Here is a 17,463-nt window from a genome sequence, read left to right on the forward strand (position 1 = left end):
ATAACACATTTTAATAAGCTGTGCCAGACATCACCACCCCCCCCCCCCCCCACCACACAGACACACACAAACCCAACGTGCACACACACGACACAATAAGATGTGCAATAGTGAACTAAGATATTTCAACCTATTGTCTGTGATGTCTTGCCAGGTATTCAGACAGGCTATAGATAAATACATCCACCTAATTCCCAACTCAGGCTGCCCCGCCACTAGTCTCCTCTGATGTGTCCAATTACATGATGCATCATTGTAATTAAATACCTATTAACTCAGTTCAAGACTAACTGCGAGCGACTGGAATTACGTTTACATGTTGCAACATATGCAAATAAGTGTAACAGATCATGCAGAATAAAAATGTCTGATGGTGGACTGAAATGGATATCAATTTTACTTTTACAATTGAGCTGCTGAAAGGCAGATGAAAACGTGGTGTGTTTTATCAACTCTATAGAATGTCAAGAATTATAGAGCTGTAAAAACCATTAGAGCCCAGGTCCAGCATCTTAGATATTATTTTCGAAGCAAACCCTTTATGATGGAGTGAATGATAAGTATAGTATGTCTTAGAGCTATTAACTTATAATGGTTAGACATGAGTTATGTGAAATAAATTGTGATGCTACAGTTTAGGTTGCAAGGATGTCCTGAGATGAATGCAGCTTTTCAAGAGCGAAGTTCTGTTATTTTGATGGGAAGACATTGCCCTCTAGTGGTGGCAGTGTGTGAATAAATGCCATTTTGTTGCGCTTGAATATCTAATAAAGGATCAGTAGATTCCAAATGCATGTCTGATTAAAGCAGCGAAAAGAGAAAAACTAATTATGAGCAAATGATGAACCCACCATGATATGAAGAATATAATCAAGGGGAAATGTGTTTTCACAATGTGCTGCTATTTAGTGATGCTGTTATTACTTGCTTAATTTCACATTGAGGTACTGTAGGCCTAACTACAGCATGATTCATGTAATGGATCTATATAAATGGAAGTAAATGGGTAGAACTATAATAATAATACAAAATCGTTTAAGACTTTATAATCTGGTGATACATTACCTGCTCTAAATGTGTCACTTTTCCATCCATTCTCCCCTCGGTTGACCTTTTTTCAGGGACGATGCAAAACTCTGCTGCCGTTGGCAACCCTGGGAGCACTGACACTAGAAGCTGCTCTCCACTGATCCCTGTGACCTTCAATTAAAAAGTAATGAAAAATAAAAAATACATCTGGCATCTCAGTTTCTCCCAGATTTTCATTACGTTATGTCATGCACTGGACTTATCTATGGAAAAGGCTAAATGCACCAGCTTTTTTTGTTTTTTTAAAGATGTCATTTGACTAAGTACCAGTCACTGGCAAGAGATAATGCACAAATCAGCCCAAACATGCAGGTTCATTTTGACAGTCTTTAGTAAAGAGCAGGCCTTTTTAAGTGCATTTGTGCTGTAACAACCCTGTCAGTTTCCTGGTATAAAACATGGTCATAGCTGACAAGACAGAAAGCCAGTGTGTGGTGTATATATAGCTCAGCAGCCAGGCCTTTTATGTAACCCAATGTGCTTCTTAACATCCTGAAAGAGACAATGGAGGAGACTGGAAACACTTTACCTTATATGGTACACTCTACCTGCTATTTACATTAAGCCAAATACTTATAGGGACATAACCTGATTTGTGGCACTTAGAAATCGTATACTGCTAGTAATGTTTACCAGCTAACTTCAGTGAATTCAGTGAGGGAAGCATCATGACATACAATTTGCTACCAAGTTGTTTGCAATGCTGTTAAAATGACTTGAAATAATCATCAGAGTGCACCAATTAGTTACTGTAATCGCAGTAATTTACTGGTAAGAAGTTCTGTAGTAGTACTGTACAGGCAACACAGTCTCACAATCAATTCGTGCATATAAGTACAAAATGCATTTCAGCAAATTTCGTGCATTTTTGTGCGTTTTTCTGGCTTAATTCGTGAGAAAAGACACAAATTTATGTGCTTCTTAATTCGTGCGAAAAGACACACATTTAACCAGTAGGCTACACACAAGCCTTTTCAACAACCATATAGACGCGATAGTTTATATTTCATTTTTGTTCTTAAACTCGATGTAGGATCAGGCAAAATCCCTTGAGTTGCGCACCTTATGCAGGTTTGGTCCTCGGTTGGTTGCCATGTGTCCATATCGAGTGGTGTGGTCATGATGTCTAGGTCCGCTTGTCAACGGATGTGGAAAGCATAGTGCAAACTAGGAGTTTGGTTTCTAGTTTTGAGTCGGTTGATCCACTTCCATCTCTGACAGGTGGAAACCGGAGGGGGGAAGGGAGGGGGTGCACTCCACACATATGCGTGTAGGCCGAGGGGTCCGGGCGCAGCCGGCCAAAGTTGTGGGCCCCATGGTTGCCCACTTGTAGATTGACCCATTGGTTCGGTTAAAGAGTCGTCTGTCCGTAGGGTGGGGGTTAGGGTTAGGTCCAGTTGGAGTTAGGGTTTGGTATAGTTAGTAGAATGGTTAAGGTTAGGGTTAAGGTTAGGGTAAGGTATAGTCGCGTATATGGTTGTTGCAAAGGCTTGTGTGCCTACTGGTTAAATTTGTGTCTTTTCACACGAATTAAGTAGCACATAAATTTGTGCATTTTCGAACGAATTGAACCACACAAAAATAAACAAAAACGCACGAAATCTGCTGAAATACATTTTGTACATATATGCGCGAATTGGATGTGAGGCTGGGCTGGTACAGGAGAACTCACTTGGACCATGGAGTCCTTGACCACTCTACTGATGTCCTGCCTCCATTCAGGCACACCAGGATTGAAGGCCTCCAGATTAGAGGAGAAGGCTAAAACGTGTGACTTGAAATGTTCTACAGGAAAATACAAGACACATATTTAATGGCGATAGATGCTAGATAATAAGAGAGAAACTGTTAATAGATCAGAAGAGGTTATAAATGATTAAACGTTAAACATCTAAATGATCAAATCACCTTCTATTGGTCGCATCACAGTCAGTATTTTATATCACAGAACATTTACCACCTGAATGTTAGAAACATATAACACCTCTGTAATTTAGAGATGAGTCATTTCAAATACCTTACCATAGACAGCAACAGTTATTTTGTCTTGAAGGACGGTGTTACCAACTGACACTTGCACGGTGACAGTATGGGTTCCCTCCTTTGAGAAGGTGAAGGACATTCCTCCCACTAAAGTTATAACAGGCTAACACACATACAAAAGACAGAGTGAGTTTGACAGAGAGAGAGAGAATGTCACAAACTAAAGGTGGGTTTGTCCGTACAATTCACAGTATTGCAATTAATATGGTAAATGAGGTAAGTAAAGTTCTGTAAATCTGTAAAGTTTTAAGATACTGTGGAATACTTCACTGACCTCAGTGTGGTTGTTGAACCACCAGTAGTAGGTGACTGATCCAACGTAACGTGGCTTCAGGACTGTTGATAGATTCACTGCTTCATTCCTAACAACCACCGAGGGAGCTGAAAGCTGCACTTGCTCAAGGAGACCTACAATAAAATAAAATAGATGTGTTTCCTTTCACGGAAGTGTATTCCTTTCCTACTGCAGATACATCATTATCAGAGTTTTTTTTAACGGGTAGAAATGTTGCAAAGAGTACCTGTAATTCTAAAGTAAATGAATTATATCAGTCATTCATGTGCTGTTTCACTTACAGGTAACATGTAGATATAGAAAGACTCTCTCAGAGCCAAGGCTGTTGAGTGCCGTGGCAGCCACTCGGTAAATGCCCACTTTACTGTATATATGTTTGATTCCATCCTCTATGGAGCTGATGTTAGCGTAGGATATGGCCGTCCCGTCTCCAAAGTCCAATGTTATACTTGTTGTGGAGCCATCACTCTACCAATGGAAACAGGTTTATGATTATATTTTTTTTTAAATGGCCACAGTGTGCATGTTTAACACAATTTAAATACATATATTCATATATTTATTTATACATCCTACACATATTCTGCATGTAGAAATACATTGCTATATGTGACAACTGTTATATGACAATGGCTACAAGTGTTTGACAACAACAATCTAGGCTCTACGAATCAACAAAATGTACAACATGATGCACTGCAGCTCATCTCAATCCATTGGTTGACGATTGAGAGTAAACCAATGTATATGTAAATGTATACTATAGGGCGACAAATACATAACATGCCCATTCATACCACGAAATGAGTGCCTTTTGGATCCCTTTGATATTTCAAGTACAAATATTGAATTTTAACAGCTTGTTATATTAAATGAAGTGCCTTTTAATATAGACCACATGTAAAATTTAATCAATCTGATTTATTCAGCATTTTGACATGTGAACCCTCTGTGACTGTCACGCCCTGACCTTAGAGATCCGTTTTATTCTCTATTTTGGTTAGGTCAGGGTGTGACCAGGGTGGGCAATCTATGTGTTCTATTTCTTTGTTGGGCAGGTATGGTTCCCAATCAGAGGCAGCTGTCTATCGTTGTCTCTGATTGGGGATCATACTTAGGCAGCCTGTTTTCCACCTTAGTTTGTGGGATCTTGATTTTTGTTAGTTGCTGTATAGCCTGCAGAACTTTACGTTCGTGGTGTATTTTATTTTTTTTTGGTGTTCATTTTAAATAAAAGTAAGATGTTCGCCTACCACGCTGCACCTTGGTTTAATTCATCTTTCGACGAGCGTAACAGTGACTTCTTGTAAGATTTAACCCACTTACCCCAACATTTCTCAAAGTTGCCTCCATAATTGTAAACCCCTAGTTCATTTAATGATGATTACTTTTAACGTAAAAAAAAAAAAAACGACCTGTTCATAATTTTAAGGTCGACCCTGTTACGTGAACTGAACACTCGTTTTAATATGGAATTATTTAAAATGATTCGTTTTTTAAATATAAAACAAAAAACAAAGACGGAACATTTTAAAGTCCAAGCAGGTGAGCTGGTCCTACTCTTTTTTTGCCATTTTTCTCATGTTTTGTGGTGGAAAACTGAGTGGGTCGAGCATAACACATCAACCCTGTTACCTATTTGTATTTATTAAGGATGTCCAGCATCACTAAGGCGGTTATAATAAAATAAAAAATGTTACATGGCATTACATTTCTTATAACTTTTCACAACACATTAAGTGTGCTTCCTCAGGCGACAACTCTACTATCACATACTGTATCTACAACACAAAATCCATGTGTACACCCGTGTCTTGTCACGTGTATGTTTGTCTGTGCACATAGATTGACAGACTAGAAATGTTTAGCAATTTTTTGGGGTGAAGCTTGCATTCAATTTCCCTCCCTGTTGCACACAACAAGCTTCTGTACCCCTGTCAAAAGAGGATTTATGGCTGATAAGACCAAATCGTCAACCCTGTTACTTTACTTGGCACTTAATAGGCACTTGCTATTGTCTTTTTTTATTAACCTCTTGAAATGGCAAAACACGTTTGTTATCTAAGTTGAATATGTGCTCTTTTATGACAGATTATTATTTAAAAAAATGTATCACCAAGTTACGCTACTCAAAACGCTACTCAAAAGGCACCCAATTGGTGGAACGACCCAGCACATGCTTTCAATAAGATGTCTAAGAAATATTCCAGACATTACCTCTTCCAGAAACACCAGGAAGGTGACGTTGTCCCCCATGGTGGCCGTAAGTGTCCCCTCACTGGTGACCAGCTGCAGACCTCTCGGGGCCTGGCGGGGACACCTCTGGCTCCTAGGGCTATACTTCCCCAGGGTTTCCGCAGTGCAGTTATTGGATAGAGCCTTACGGTATCTGCAACATACACACATACAGACATACATATCTAGACAGCCCATACTCTATCTTAAATACATATGAAGAAATAAAACAAGAAAATATACTGTCAACTTTGCTGAAGGGATCTCTAATACTGTACGTTATTCTGAGTGCATTTCTGACTAGCTAAGCAGTACATAATGTTTAAATGAAGATTTGCCATACCCAGTAGTGTTGAGGAAGCTGTCCCCAGTGGTGCAGTCTGTGGACACGGAGGATGGAACAAACCAAAAGACAGGGGTGCATCCTCCATCACTCTGCCTCTCAAAGCCATAATCACTATTTGGGGTGGGAGAGAGAAATCAATAGGCTACAAGTCTTGAGATCAGTAATAAGCATTAACTATAGAAAGTGGATGTCTGTTTGTAAGGTTTATTAGTAACATTTAAAGACTGTAAAATAAAAATAGACAGATTTGAATGTACTTGATTTTTAATACCAATCATTACATAGTTTGATAGTATTATGTTTGTTGTGTTCGACATCAAAATAACCATAAGAAGACAAAAAACATCTAAATATGTTTAATATTGTTTGCTGGCTTTGGAGCTCTGTAAGAAAATGTTATGTAAACAGATTTCATGTAAACTTGATTATTTGATTGATTGACAGATGTCAGTGAACCTTTCAAAGTATAAAAAAAAAAGTTTAATTATTTTAGTATTATTATGTATTACAAAAAACACAAGTAAGGGGTAACATTAAAGTATTAGAGCATGAAGGACAAACAATACGGCATCAAGACACTATCAAACATGTATCAGTCTTTCCGCAACAGAGCAATCCTTATGTGTGAGGGTGCGTGTGCATGATAGTGATATAAAATATATGTCATAGTTCCCTTTTTCATGATCACAATCTTGTGAAACCCGAACCCTCCACAGTTTCCCAATAGCTGTCCCTCAACCATTCGAGACCCCTCCCACAGTCTCTCCCCGGAAGAAAAATAAAATACAATTAATTCCATTCCCCACCACCAAGAAACCCCCCAATGCACCAACATCCAAGAGAATGAACTAAAGAGAAAAAAGGAAAAGACAGAAGAAAACAGCAAACAACAATGCAAAATTTAAATAATAATAACAATACATTTAAAACAAAGGACATCAAGGACGACTGAAATCACAACAGCAATGCCTACTTTATATGTTTGTGTGCATGTCTGGCACGATTACATGTATGTGTGTGTTCTTGTATGTGTTTATTTGAATGAGAGTGTGTGTATATGTATGTATACAAACACCTGCACGGCATCAGCCTCAGGCAACCTGCATTAGTTGTAAAAACACTGCCACTTAGTGTCATTCAAATGTACTTTTATTGTTTCATGTTGACTTTTTTTGACCATCATTCTCTCTCACACACAGCAACTCCACTCCCACTTGTCTCCAATTCCACATACCAACCCTCAGCTTCCCTCCGCCCATCCCATCTATCTCTGCTGGCCACCCACTTCGTGTTTCTACGCAACACACATCTTTCAACTATGCTATGATGTTTAAAGTAGAATTTCAATCTATCTAATCGAATAGAATCTACAGATTGCGAGTTGAAGATAAATACTTTTACTAAGACTATTAGTATATTAGTAATTGACTGACCCGGTCTCTCCAGATCTCCTAACAGTACTATTTCTAGGGTCAATTTTAGATCAATGCTATGCATTTTCAGCCATTCCTGAACCTGAGACCAGAAACAGGCTACCTGAGGGCAATACCAAAATAAATGGTCTATTGATTCTGTATCCTCACAACAAAATCTGCAGAGCTTCGATGATTTTATGCTCCAAATATTCAACATGTTGTTGGTGGCAAGAATTCTATATAATAATTTTAGCTTAAAAGCACAAAGTCTTGAATCTTGCATTGTTTTATATACCAACTCATACACCCTGTACCATGGAATCAGTACATCAAAATTCTCTTCCCAACTATTTTGCAATCAGTATGGCACAGTTGTCAACATCCTGGTCCTCAAATGAAACTGGTATACTTTCCTATTTATGCTATTTTCATTCCTCTGCCAGTTTTGATCCTGTATATTGGGCAGACAGACCAGTTCCCTACCTCCTCCCACTGCCACCCACCTCCTCCATTTTTGGGTTAATGCTGTCAATTGGTTGTGCTCTTGGATTGAGCAGACCTTCCCGTACAATTCTGATAACACCACGAAGGGCATAACTCTACCATTACAATTTACAATGTAATTTAAGAACAAAATACCCTTTTCAAACATCTTTCCCATAAATACAGGTATTTTATCAACCAGCACATTTGAGTTCAGCCATAATATTTGTTGTAATATTTGTTCTATCTTTTCAGGGGGATGAAATTGAAATTGTAGCCAGCTCTGCAAGGCTTGTTTGAAAAATATAGATACTTTGAAAAAAGTGTCATTTTCAATAAATCGAAAATGAGACATGGCAATCTGCACAAAGGCAAAAAGGCAATTTTTATGTTAGCTGGATGTATGTTAGCAGGAATCAAAAGTTTGGTTCCAGTAAACAAATTACAGCATCGGTGACATACACACACACACAAACCAAATACATATTCAAATACTCACATTCAAGCAAACGTAGGGTTGCAAAACATATTCCGCCTATGTTCTGTCTATGGCAATCTATGGTAACTTTGGTAATTTATACTTGAATAACTTAAAAATATATATATTATTCATATATAGTATAAATGTTGTATGTGTTTTAGTGGATAGACCATATGGTTCAAGAGAAAATAGGCTTAATTATGAAGGCATCTAATCAACAATGGCATTAACAATGACATTATTTTCCATTGACTTTTTTCACAACTGCCACCAGTTTGGCCCCAACACATTTACAATAAAGACATAGTAAAATAAATAAGTGTGTAAAATGTAAATATATATATTTCATGCTGAAACCCTAATATTAAACACCAATTGAATTCACTACGTTGATGGTACCCCTCTTAAGTCTACCCCTTCCTTTTTCGAACATTCTGTTAAAAATCGCGCAACTTTTCAGCGTCCTGCTACTCATGCCAGGAATATAGTATATGCATATGATTAGTATGTGTGGATAGAAAACACTCTGAAGTTTCTAAAACTGGTTAAATCACGGCTGTGACTATAACAGATCGTGTGTTTCATCGAAAAGCGCAAGAAAAACTGCTCTCTGAAAGCTAAAAATAATTTCCATGCATCACTTTCATGGGTCGTTAAAAGGGCACAAAATTAATTATGGACCTGCATGCAATTCCTACAGATTCCACACGCCATTGTCGTCATTTTCCAGGGACTTTTTTGTTGGTAAATCCAACTAACTGGATTAAATTTCTTCCGGTCTCCACCAGGATGTTTTGAATGTGCACATTGGCAGCCATTGATTTGAAGACGAGGAGCTATTGAATACACATCGCCCTGTAATCATTTTGATAGATTATAAACGTTTACTAATACCTAAAGTTGGATTACAAAAGTATTTCGAAGTGTTTTGTGAAAGTTTATCGTCGACTTTTTTAATTTTAAAAAATGACGCAGCGTTTTAAAACGATGTTTTTTTCTGAATCACACAGCTTCCATAGAAAGCTCTTTTGGGTATATATGGACCGATTTAAACGAAAAAAAGACCCAATAGTGATGTTTATGGGGCATATAGGAGTGCCAAGAAAGAAGCTCGTCAAAGATAATGAATGTTTTATATTTTATTTCTGCGTTTTGTGTAGCGCCGGCTAAGCTAAATCTTTGTTTACGTCGCATTCAGGCATTTTGGGGTGTTGCATGCTATCAGATAATAGCTTCTCATGCTTTCGCCGAAAAGCATTTTAAAAATCTGACTTGTTGGCTAGGTTCACAACAAGTGTAGCTTTAATTCAATACCCTGCATGTGCATTTTGATGAACGTTTGAGTTTTAACGAGTACATTTAGCATTTAGCGTAGCGCATTTGCATTTCCAGGTGTCTACTTGAGACATCTGCGTCTCAAGTAGGAGCAAGAAGTTAATATTAAGGATAATGTTTTCCAGGTTTAAAAAATCTTATTTTATTAGTTTATATATTTTACATGTGATAAAGCCCAAAAGAGATAATCTGAAGTACCCAAAAAGGACATTAGATGTCATGTGATAAAATTGAACAACAAAATAATAAAGTCACCAAAACGCTGGTAGTTTACTAGTAAATATACCAGTAATATAAAATGTATCCAATCAAATCACATGCTTCATAAACAACAGGTGTAGACTACCAGTGGAATGTTTACTTACAATGCAGAGATAATAGAAAAATAGTAACACGAGTAATAAATACACAATGCATAACGATAACTTCTCTATATAAACAGAGTACCAGTCGATATGCAGTGGTACGAGGTAATTGAGGGAAATATGTACATATGTACATACAGACCACTTCGCTTTGTTCACATTTTGTTACATTACATCTTCATCAATCTACACACAATACCCAATAATGACAAAGCAAAAAAAAATAAAAATGTTTGAACATGTACAAAAAAATATATACTAAATACCTTATTTACATAAGTATTCAGACCCTTTGCTATGAGACACGAAATTTTACTCAGGTGCATCCTGGTTGCATTGATCATCCTTGAGATGTTTTTACAACTTGATTGGAGTCCACCTGTGGTAAATTCAATTGATTGAACATGACTTGGAAAGACACACCTGTCTATGTAAGACATCACAGTTGACAGTCAGAGCAAAACCAAGCCATGAGTTCAAAGGAATTGTCTGTTGAGCTCTGAGACAGGATTGTGTTGAGGCACAGATCTGGGGATGGGTACTAAAACATTTCTGCAGCATTGAAGGTACCCAAGAACACAGTGGCCTCCAAAGCAAACAGCCAAGACAATGCAGGAGTGGCTTCGGGACAAGTCTCTGAATGTCTTTGAGTTGCCCAGCCAGAGCCTGGACTGAACCTGATTGAACATCTCTGGAGAGACCTGAAAATAGCTGTGCAGCTACGCTACACATCCAACCTGACAGAGCGTGAGAGGCTCTGCAGAGAAGAATGGGAGAAACTCCCCAAATACAGGTCTGCCAAGCTTGTAGTGTCATATCCAAGAAGACTCGAGGCTGTAATCGCTGCCAAAGGTGCTTCAACAAAGTACTGAGTAAAGGGTCTGAATACTTATGTAAATGTGATATTTCAGTTTTAAAAATGTTATGCATTTGCAAAATTGTCTAAAAATCTGTTTTTGCTTTGTCATCATAGGGTTTTATGTGTAGAGTGATGGAGGAAAGAAAACAATTGAATTGATTTTAGAATAAGGCTGTAACGTAACAAAATGTGGATGAAGTCAAGCTTATGAAACTATGGGTTTGCACAACCGAAGAAATTCTGCACAAACTGTCAGAAACCCCCTCAGGAAGCTCATCTGCATGCTCGTCGTCCTCAACAGGGTCTTGGCCTGACTGCAGTTCGTCATCGTAACCGAGTAAAGTGGGCAAATGCTCAACTTTGATGGTCACTGGCACGCTGGAGAAGTGTGCTCTTAACAGATGTATCCCGGTTTCAACTGTACCGGTTAGATGGCAGACAGCGGGGTATGGCGTTTTGTGGGTGTGCGGTTTGCTGATTTCAACATTGTGGACAGAGTGCCCCATGGTGGCGATTGGGTTATGTTATGGGCAGGCGTTAAGCTACAGACAAAGAGTACAATTGCATTTTATCGATGGCAATTTGAATGCACAGAGATACCGTGATGAGATCCTGAGGCCCACTGTCATTCCATTCATCCGCCGCCATCAACTCATGTTAATGCACGGTCTTATGTCGCAAGGATCTGTACACAGTTCCTGGAAGCTGATAATGTCCCAGTTCTTCCATGGTCTGCATACATGTTTGGGATGCTCTGGATCGAGTGTTCCAGTTCCCGCCAATATCCAGCAACTTCACGCAGCCATTGAAGAGGAGTGGGACAACATTCCACAGGCAACAATCAACAGCCAGATCAACTCTATGCGAAGGAGATCTGTCGAGCTGCATGAGGCAAGTGGTGGTCACACCAGATACTGACTGGTTTTCTGATCCACGCCCCTACTTGTTTTAAAGGTATCTGTAACCGATGCTTGCCTGTATTCCCAGCCATGTGAACTCCATAGACTTGGGCCAAATTAATGTATATAAATTAACTGATATCCTGAACTGTAACTCAGTAAAATCTTTGACACTTCTGCATGTTGCGTTTATATTTTTCTTCAGTGCATATGTTTGAACTAGTTTTCATTTGGGAGGCAGATAAAGCGTTGTTATCAAAAGCAATCACGTTTGCATATGAAAACACAATCCCACTCATTACAACACGTGCTAATTACATTACTTTTGATTTGAGCCGACTCCGTCATCGGCTTTGAACGGGGCATCTGGCTCACGCTTGGAAGGCAGCCCAGTTCCAAACCAAATGCAAGCAAAACATGCCTAACAGGGTGCCAGGGACAGATGAATCAAACCCCCTCAATGAAGGGAAGCGAAGTGGGAGGAGGGGCGATTTGCATGTGGAATTGGCAAAAGGGGTCATGATTTGTTTACATAATTGTAATCCATTCCCAACCTTCCTTTACTCGTTGTGATGCACTGAGGTTCCAATCTCTTTTTTAGACCAGACTGAGTTTATGACCAAAATGATCCTATTTAAAACTTTGTAGTAAATTTTGACACTCAAATAAGTGTTTTTGACTTATATCATAGGCCATTCTCAAAAGGATTAGCTGCTTTTTAAGGGCAGTCACTCTTTAAGGCACATGAACGTTCACGTTCAAGAAAGCCTTTCTAATAAAAAATAAAAAATACATTTTCGAACAGCCCTACTGTGAAGGAATTAGTGTCAAACGCCTGATCCTGTAACCACTCACATTTATGCTAACCAACTTGTCCAATGTGAGATAGGCACCATTCTGAACCCACTGTCGAGTTTGGAGACACAGAAGCCTCCAATGCCTTCGCACTGTCTATCTACACACTGGTAAACATGCTTAGAACCCTTGAGGGGCAGAACGGCTACAGGCTCAGATGTACTGTGGTTCCTCCTTTAAAAGTTGAGCGTACACCGCGGGAGTTAGAGATACCTAGCGTCACGGCATCATTACTCCAGGTCACCACAAGGGGTAGTTAGAGCTCTCATTATGCATTTGGGTCCCAAGGTTTTTATATAACCAATCATATCGAGTGGTTCCAATGACGACTTTTAGGCGTGTCACCCGTCCCTGGAGCTTTCTTCAACAAAGATGGCTGACAAAACATTACGGCGAAGCAGATGTAAGTAGTTATAACGTCATAACGAGTCAAGCTAAAAATGTACAATTGAGAATTGAGGGGAATATGTTAATGTGGATTGTGCCAATTTTTTTGTCATAACATTAATTTACGAAAATCGCAATTTAGCAAGTTAACTGACTAGCTAACGCTAGCTAGCTGGTGTTATGATATGAGTACAGTATGACATTGTAATTCGTGTTGTTTAATGTTTTAGGGACTCCTGAGAAAACCAGGCTGTCGTCTTGGGAAGCCGTGGATGTAAAGAATCTAGCTAGATTAAGCATTTACTGCAAATTGAATGTACAATTGTGTATGCTTGCCTTGCCGTGCAATGCAGCTGAAGTAACATAGCTAGCTAACTATTTACTTGTTTATTGTGTAATGGAGGATAAAAATAACTATATGCCTATGGATGTGTAGCTAGCTATAGTATGTAGCCGATCTGTGTATGGACCCTAAAATGTTAGGTTCTGAACGAATATTCATACCAATCTATGAACCTCAGCTATCATAGCTGTTGTATCAACTTCAAGTCTGAATGGCATTAATGAAGCCTATGTATTGAGTAGACTATAATAACTTTATTGTGCCAAGGATGCAAGTCCTATAAACATGTACTGTGGTTATTACCATGTATGAGATCCCCCCACATTGTAGCCTGTACATTGAATATATTCACTGATCATGTACTCTTCCTTGGCAAATAAAGGCGTGGTTCAGATATGACTCTATGATACATTATTTTTCAGTCATATCCAATACCAGGTGTATCAATCTCCATTCTTTGAATGATTCTGTGTCTGCATGTACAGTATCTATTACAATTATACACTTCAACAGTGTTTACTACTCCTGCTCCTGGGAAATCAATGATTACACATTGTAACTATGCAACAGACTAGAAACATGATTTAAGTAAAGGCTGATTTGTAATTCATATATACCGAAAATAAACAATGCATATCTAACTCCCTTCATCTGCATTAATCTGAAGACGCAGTATAGCATTTCAATGAGATACTTAATTTCAACCAGTGGAGAATGTGAAACGCTTTATTGAAAGAAGTTCATTATACAGGTGTTATAATTATGATCATTGTAATTTTATATTATAAATACAAGTTCAATCTGTACTTCAATGCACATATGGTGCGCATTATAAAATGAGGAGAAAGACGAGGTGGGGAGAGGTGTAGAAGACAGAAAGGGAAAGAGGTAAGAACAGAGGCAGACAGCATATGATTAACGAATTACATTGCTACCCTAATATTCTCTCAGTTCATCACAATTACAGTGTCTCTAGCGGTGTCTCCTAACCAGCCATGGGCCCCCAGTTGACCTGAAGGTTATCTTAAGAGCAGGTGAGGTGGCGATGACAGGACTGGCTTCCTCTCTCACATCAAAACATACCTGCAGACAAGAGACAGATTGATAGTTAGAGAACTTGATTAAGCCTTGTTTTTTTTATTCTAGCACAGTCCGTCATCATAATCATCAGGAGGTGAAATGCAAAACTGACCTTGGATCAATAACTCTGGGACTACTGCATCTCTATCTCTGTATTTCAATGTAATAATAATACTTCCTGTTTACCTGACCTCTCACCTATGATCATTCTGTGCCCTCTGTGTCAGCCAGTTCAGATGCGGGAGGGGTTCACCAACACAGCTAATATAACCTAGAGGATTTAGGGAGAAGGGGGAGAGGGATGAAGTGAAGGAGAGAGACTGTTATCGTGTGTGTGTGTGGTCTCATCTGGTGTCCACACTAAGTGGCCAAAGAGTACTTTATGCTGAAAAATAGAAGATAATGTCATTATTAGACATAAATACCACTTGAAGCTTGATGATGACTTGATCATTTGAATCAGATGTGAAGTGATAAGGCAAAAACAAAAATGTGCATTCTGATATGCCACAGCTGGTGAGGTGTCAGGTTCAGCTCTGTACTTAAAGGGTGATTATTCCAAATCTCTGTGAAATGCTGCAGATCTGCCCACAGACGAGGTAGGGACACATATCCCACACAGAAGAGGTGGATAGAATTCGACAGTGTATCCTTCTTCCTCCAAACTGTGCATGTGAAACAGGTTCCATGTACAACAAGACAGGCAGCGAGGAAGAGAGAAAAAGAACACAGAACAGTTTAAATACCTCTGGTTATGGACACTTTTGCCAACAATAAAGCTTCCACAGCCTGTTCCTCGGACAGTGAACATCTGGCAATATCTACATTTTTGACCTCTTGATCAGCTCACACTCTAAAAGTAAAGAAAATAGCTTCTTCTATGTAGATATGAAAACAATAACTGAGATACAGTATGACCGTTCAATCTAAAGCAGCAGATGTCATATTCAGGATATGTCAACACAGCACAGAAAGCTTAACACCAGACTGGTATTGTGGTTGTTCATTAGGTGATGGGAAATATGCAATATGTATACAAAATAATATGCTTACCTGTTGTATCTTGAAAAAAAGCATTGGAATTAAAAGTGAAATGTTTACCCTATTAACCTGCTTCATTATTTATGAATTACCAGTTGATGAAGAACAACTCCAATTTCATACATCATTGAAAATTTGTCAAGGAATAAGTAAGAATAAAAAAGTTAAAATAACTTCTTAGATTTGATGGAGACATTATACATCTTAGTACCTTAGTACCCAATTTTTGATTTGTATCAATGTGGACGAGAGACAGGTGTGCAGGAACAGAGTATTTTTGCCGAGCAATGCAACAAAGCTGGATCATTCTGGCAATGATACCTGCACCACCTACATGCTGCAGAGACTCCCTAACTCTTCGCCATTGTACACGATGGCCCATTGCTCTGAGACCTCCTCTGACCATTCTAAAGCCCACATGGCGCTGACTTTCTGGTCTAACTCTTTAACTGAAATATCAGAATAGCATTCCCTGACAGACATATTATGTTCTTTCATCCTTCTGTAAAAAAGCTATCCGTTACACTGTCATGAAATATGATTATTATCGACTATAAAACAAATAGGACATGGCCTGCTTATGAGTTGCCATGAAAGAAAGTTAGATTAATTAAAGTGAAAATGGCTAGAACAGGAGTTCATAGCTAAATGCTTTTTGTTAGGTTGAGAAAAATAATAGCATGATTTATCATTCTACGCTATGTAATATAGTAGAATGTTATGAACCGACACTGAATCATAGGAGCTAACTACTAGCTATGTAAAAGCTGGACAGAAGAACGCCCAGTGCTGCTTACCTGAGATGCCATCATTACGCAGTCCTTCTTCGTAGGTGTCTGCTATATAAGGCTGAACAGTATTGGTTGTAGCCAAACTGACTCTCAAAAAATGGCCAAAATGTAGGGTGGTTGATAACGAAACTAAATTGGAGTTTTGTTTTACAATACATGTTTTTTTTTCTAAATATTTTTTGGGAATAAAATGCATAAAGTTCTGAGCTCTATTACAAAATATTTGATTGCGAAACATTTTTTTTCCTTTCAACCTTTGTTTTTGCTTTCATGACAATTATTTTTGAATGAAAATAAAAAAGTTGCTTTCAGAAAAAAAAAAAAAGATTTGACAATAACCAAGCGGGAGTTTGAGCACTGATAATGCTTTTGGGTCCCAATGCACTACTGTCTCTAACTGACAATGAATGGGCAATATAAACCAAATAATAAACTGATAATTGTGCACGAGTTCAAATGAAACAAGCAGGGAGCAGGTTTCAAACCCTCAACCTTCTTGCCCAAAGTCCAGCATGCTTGTCACGCCCTGACTTTAGAGATCCTTATTATTCTCTATGTTTGGTTAGGTCAGGGTGTGACTCGGGTGGGAAAATCTATGTTTTCTAACTCTTTGTGTTTTTGGCTGAGTATGTAGCAAAACTATTCAGCCCCCTTAAGTTAATACTTTGTAGTGCCACCTTTTGCTGCGATTACAGCTGTAAGTCGCTTGGGGTATGTCTCTATCAGTTTTGCACATCGAGAGACTGACATTTTTTCCCATTCCTCCTTGCAAAACAGCTCGAGCTCAGTGAGGTTGGATGGAGAGCATTTGTGAACAGCAGTTTTCAGTTCTTTCCACAGATTCTCGATTGGATTCAGGTCTGGACTTTGACTTGGCCATTCTAACACCTGGATATGTTTATTTTTGAACCATTCCATTGTAGATTTTGCTTTATGTTTTGGATCATTGTCTTGTTGGAAGACAAATCTCCATCCCAGTCTCAGGTCTTTTGCAGACTCCATCAGGTTTTCTTCCAGAATGGTCCTGTATTTGGCTCCATCCATCTTCCCATCAATTTTAACCATCTTCCCTGTCCCTGCTGAAGAAAAGCAGGCCCAAACCATGATGCTGCCACCACCAT

The 17,463-nt window shown here is 38.7% G+C and overlaps 1 protein-coding gene across 1 annotated transcript in view; it reads right to left on the reverse strand.

Moving 5' to 3' along the window:
* LOC139381231 (VPS10 domain-containing receptor SorCS1-like) overlaps positions 1 to 17,463 on the reverse strand; it is a 95,007-nt gene that overhangs the window by 16,245 nt on the left and 61,299 nt on the right. Inside the window, exons 17-23 of the mRNA XM_071124694.1 lie at positions 6,006 to 6,119; positions 5,645 to 5,816; positions 3,709 to 3,895; positions 3,407 to 3,540; positions 3,112 to 3,235; positions 2,762 to 2,874; positions 1,066 to 1,200 (exon numbers count right to left, since the gene is read on the reverse strand). Of these exons, the coding sequence (XP_070980795.1) occupies positions 1,066 to 1,200; positions 2,762 to 2,874; positions 3,112 to 3,235; positions 3,407 to 3,540; positions 3,709 to 3,895; positions 5,645 to 5,816; positions 6,006 to 6,119 (979 nt within the window). The remainder of the gene's footprint in view (positions 1 to 1,065; positions 1,201 to 2,761; positions 2,875 to 3,111; positions 3,236 to 3,406; positions 3,541 to 3,708; positions 3,896 to 5,644; positions 5,817 to 6,005; positions 6,120 to 17,463) is intronic.

The sequence above is a fragment of the Oncorhynchus clarkii genome, chromosome 23 (assembly GCF_045791955.1).
Source record: "Oncorhynchus clarkii lewisi isolate Uvic-CL-2024 chromosome 23, UVic_Ocla_1.0, whole genome shotgun sequence".
Lineage (NCBI taxonomy): Eukaryota > Metazoa > Chordata > Actinopteri > Salmoniformes > Salmonidae > Oncorhynchus > Oncorhynchus clarkii.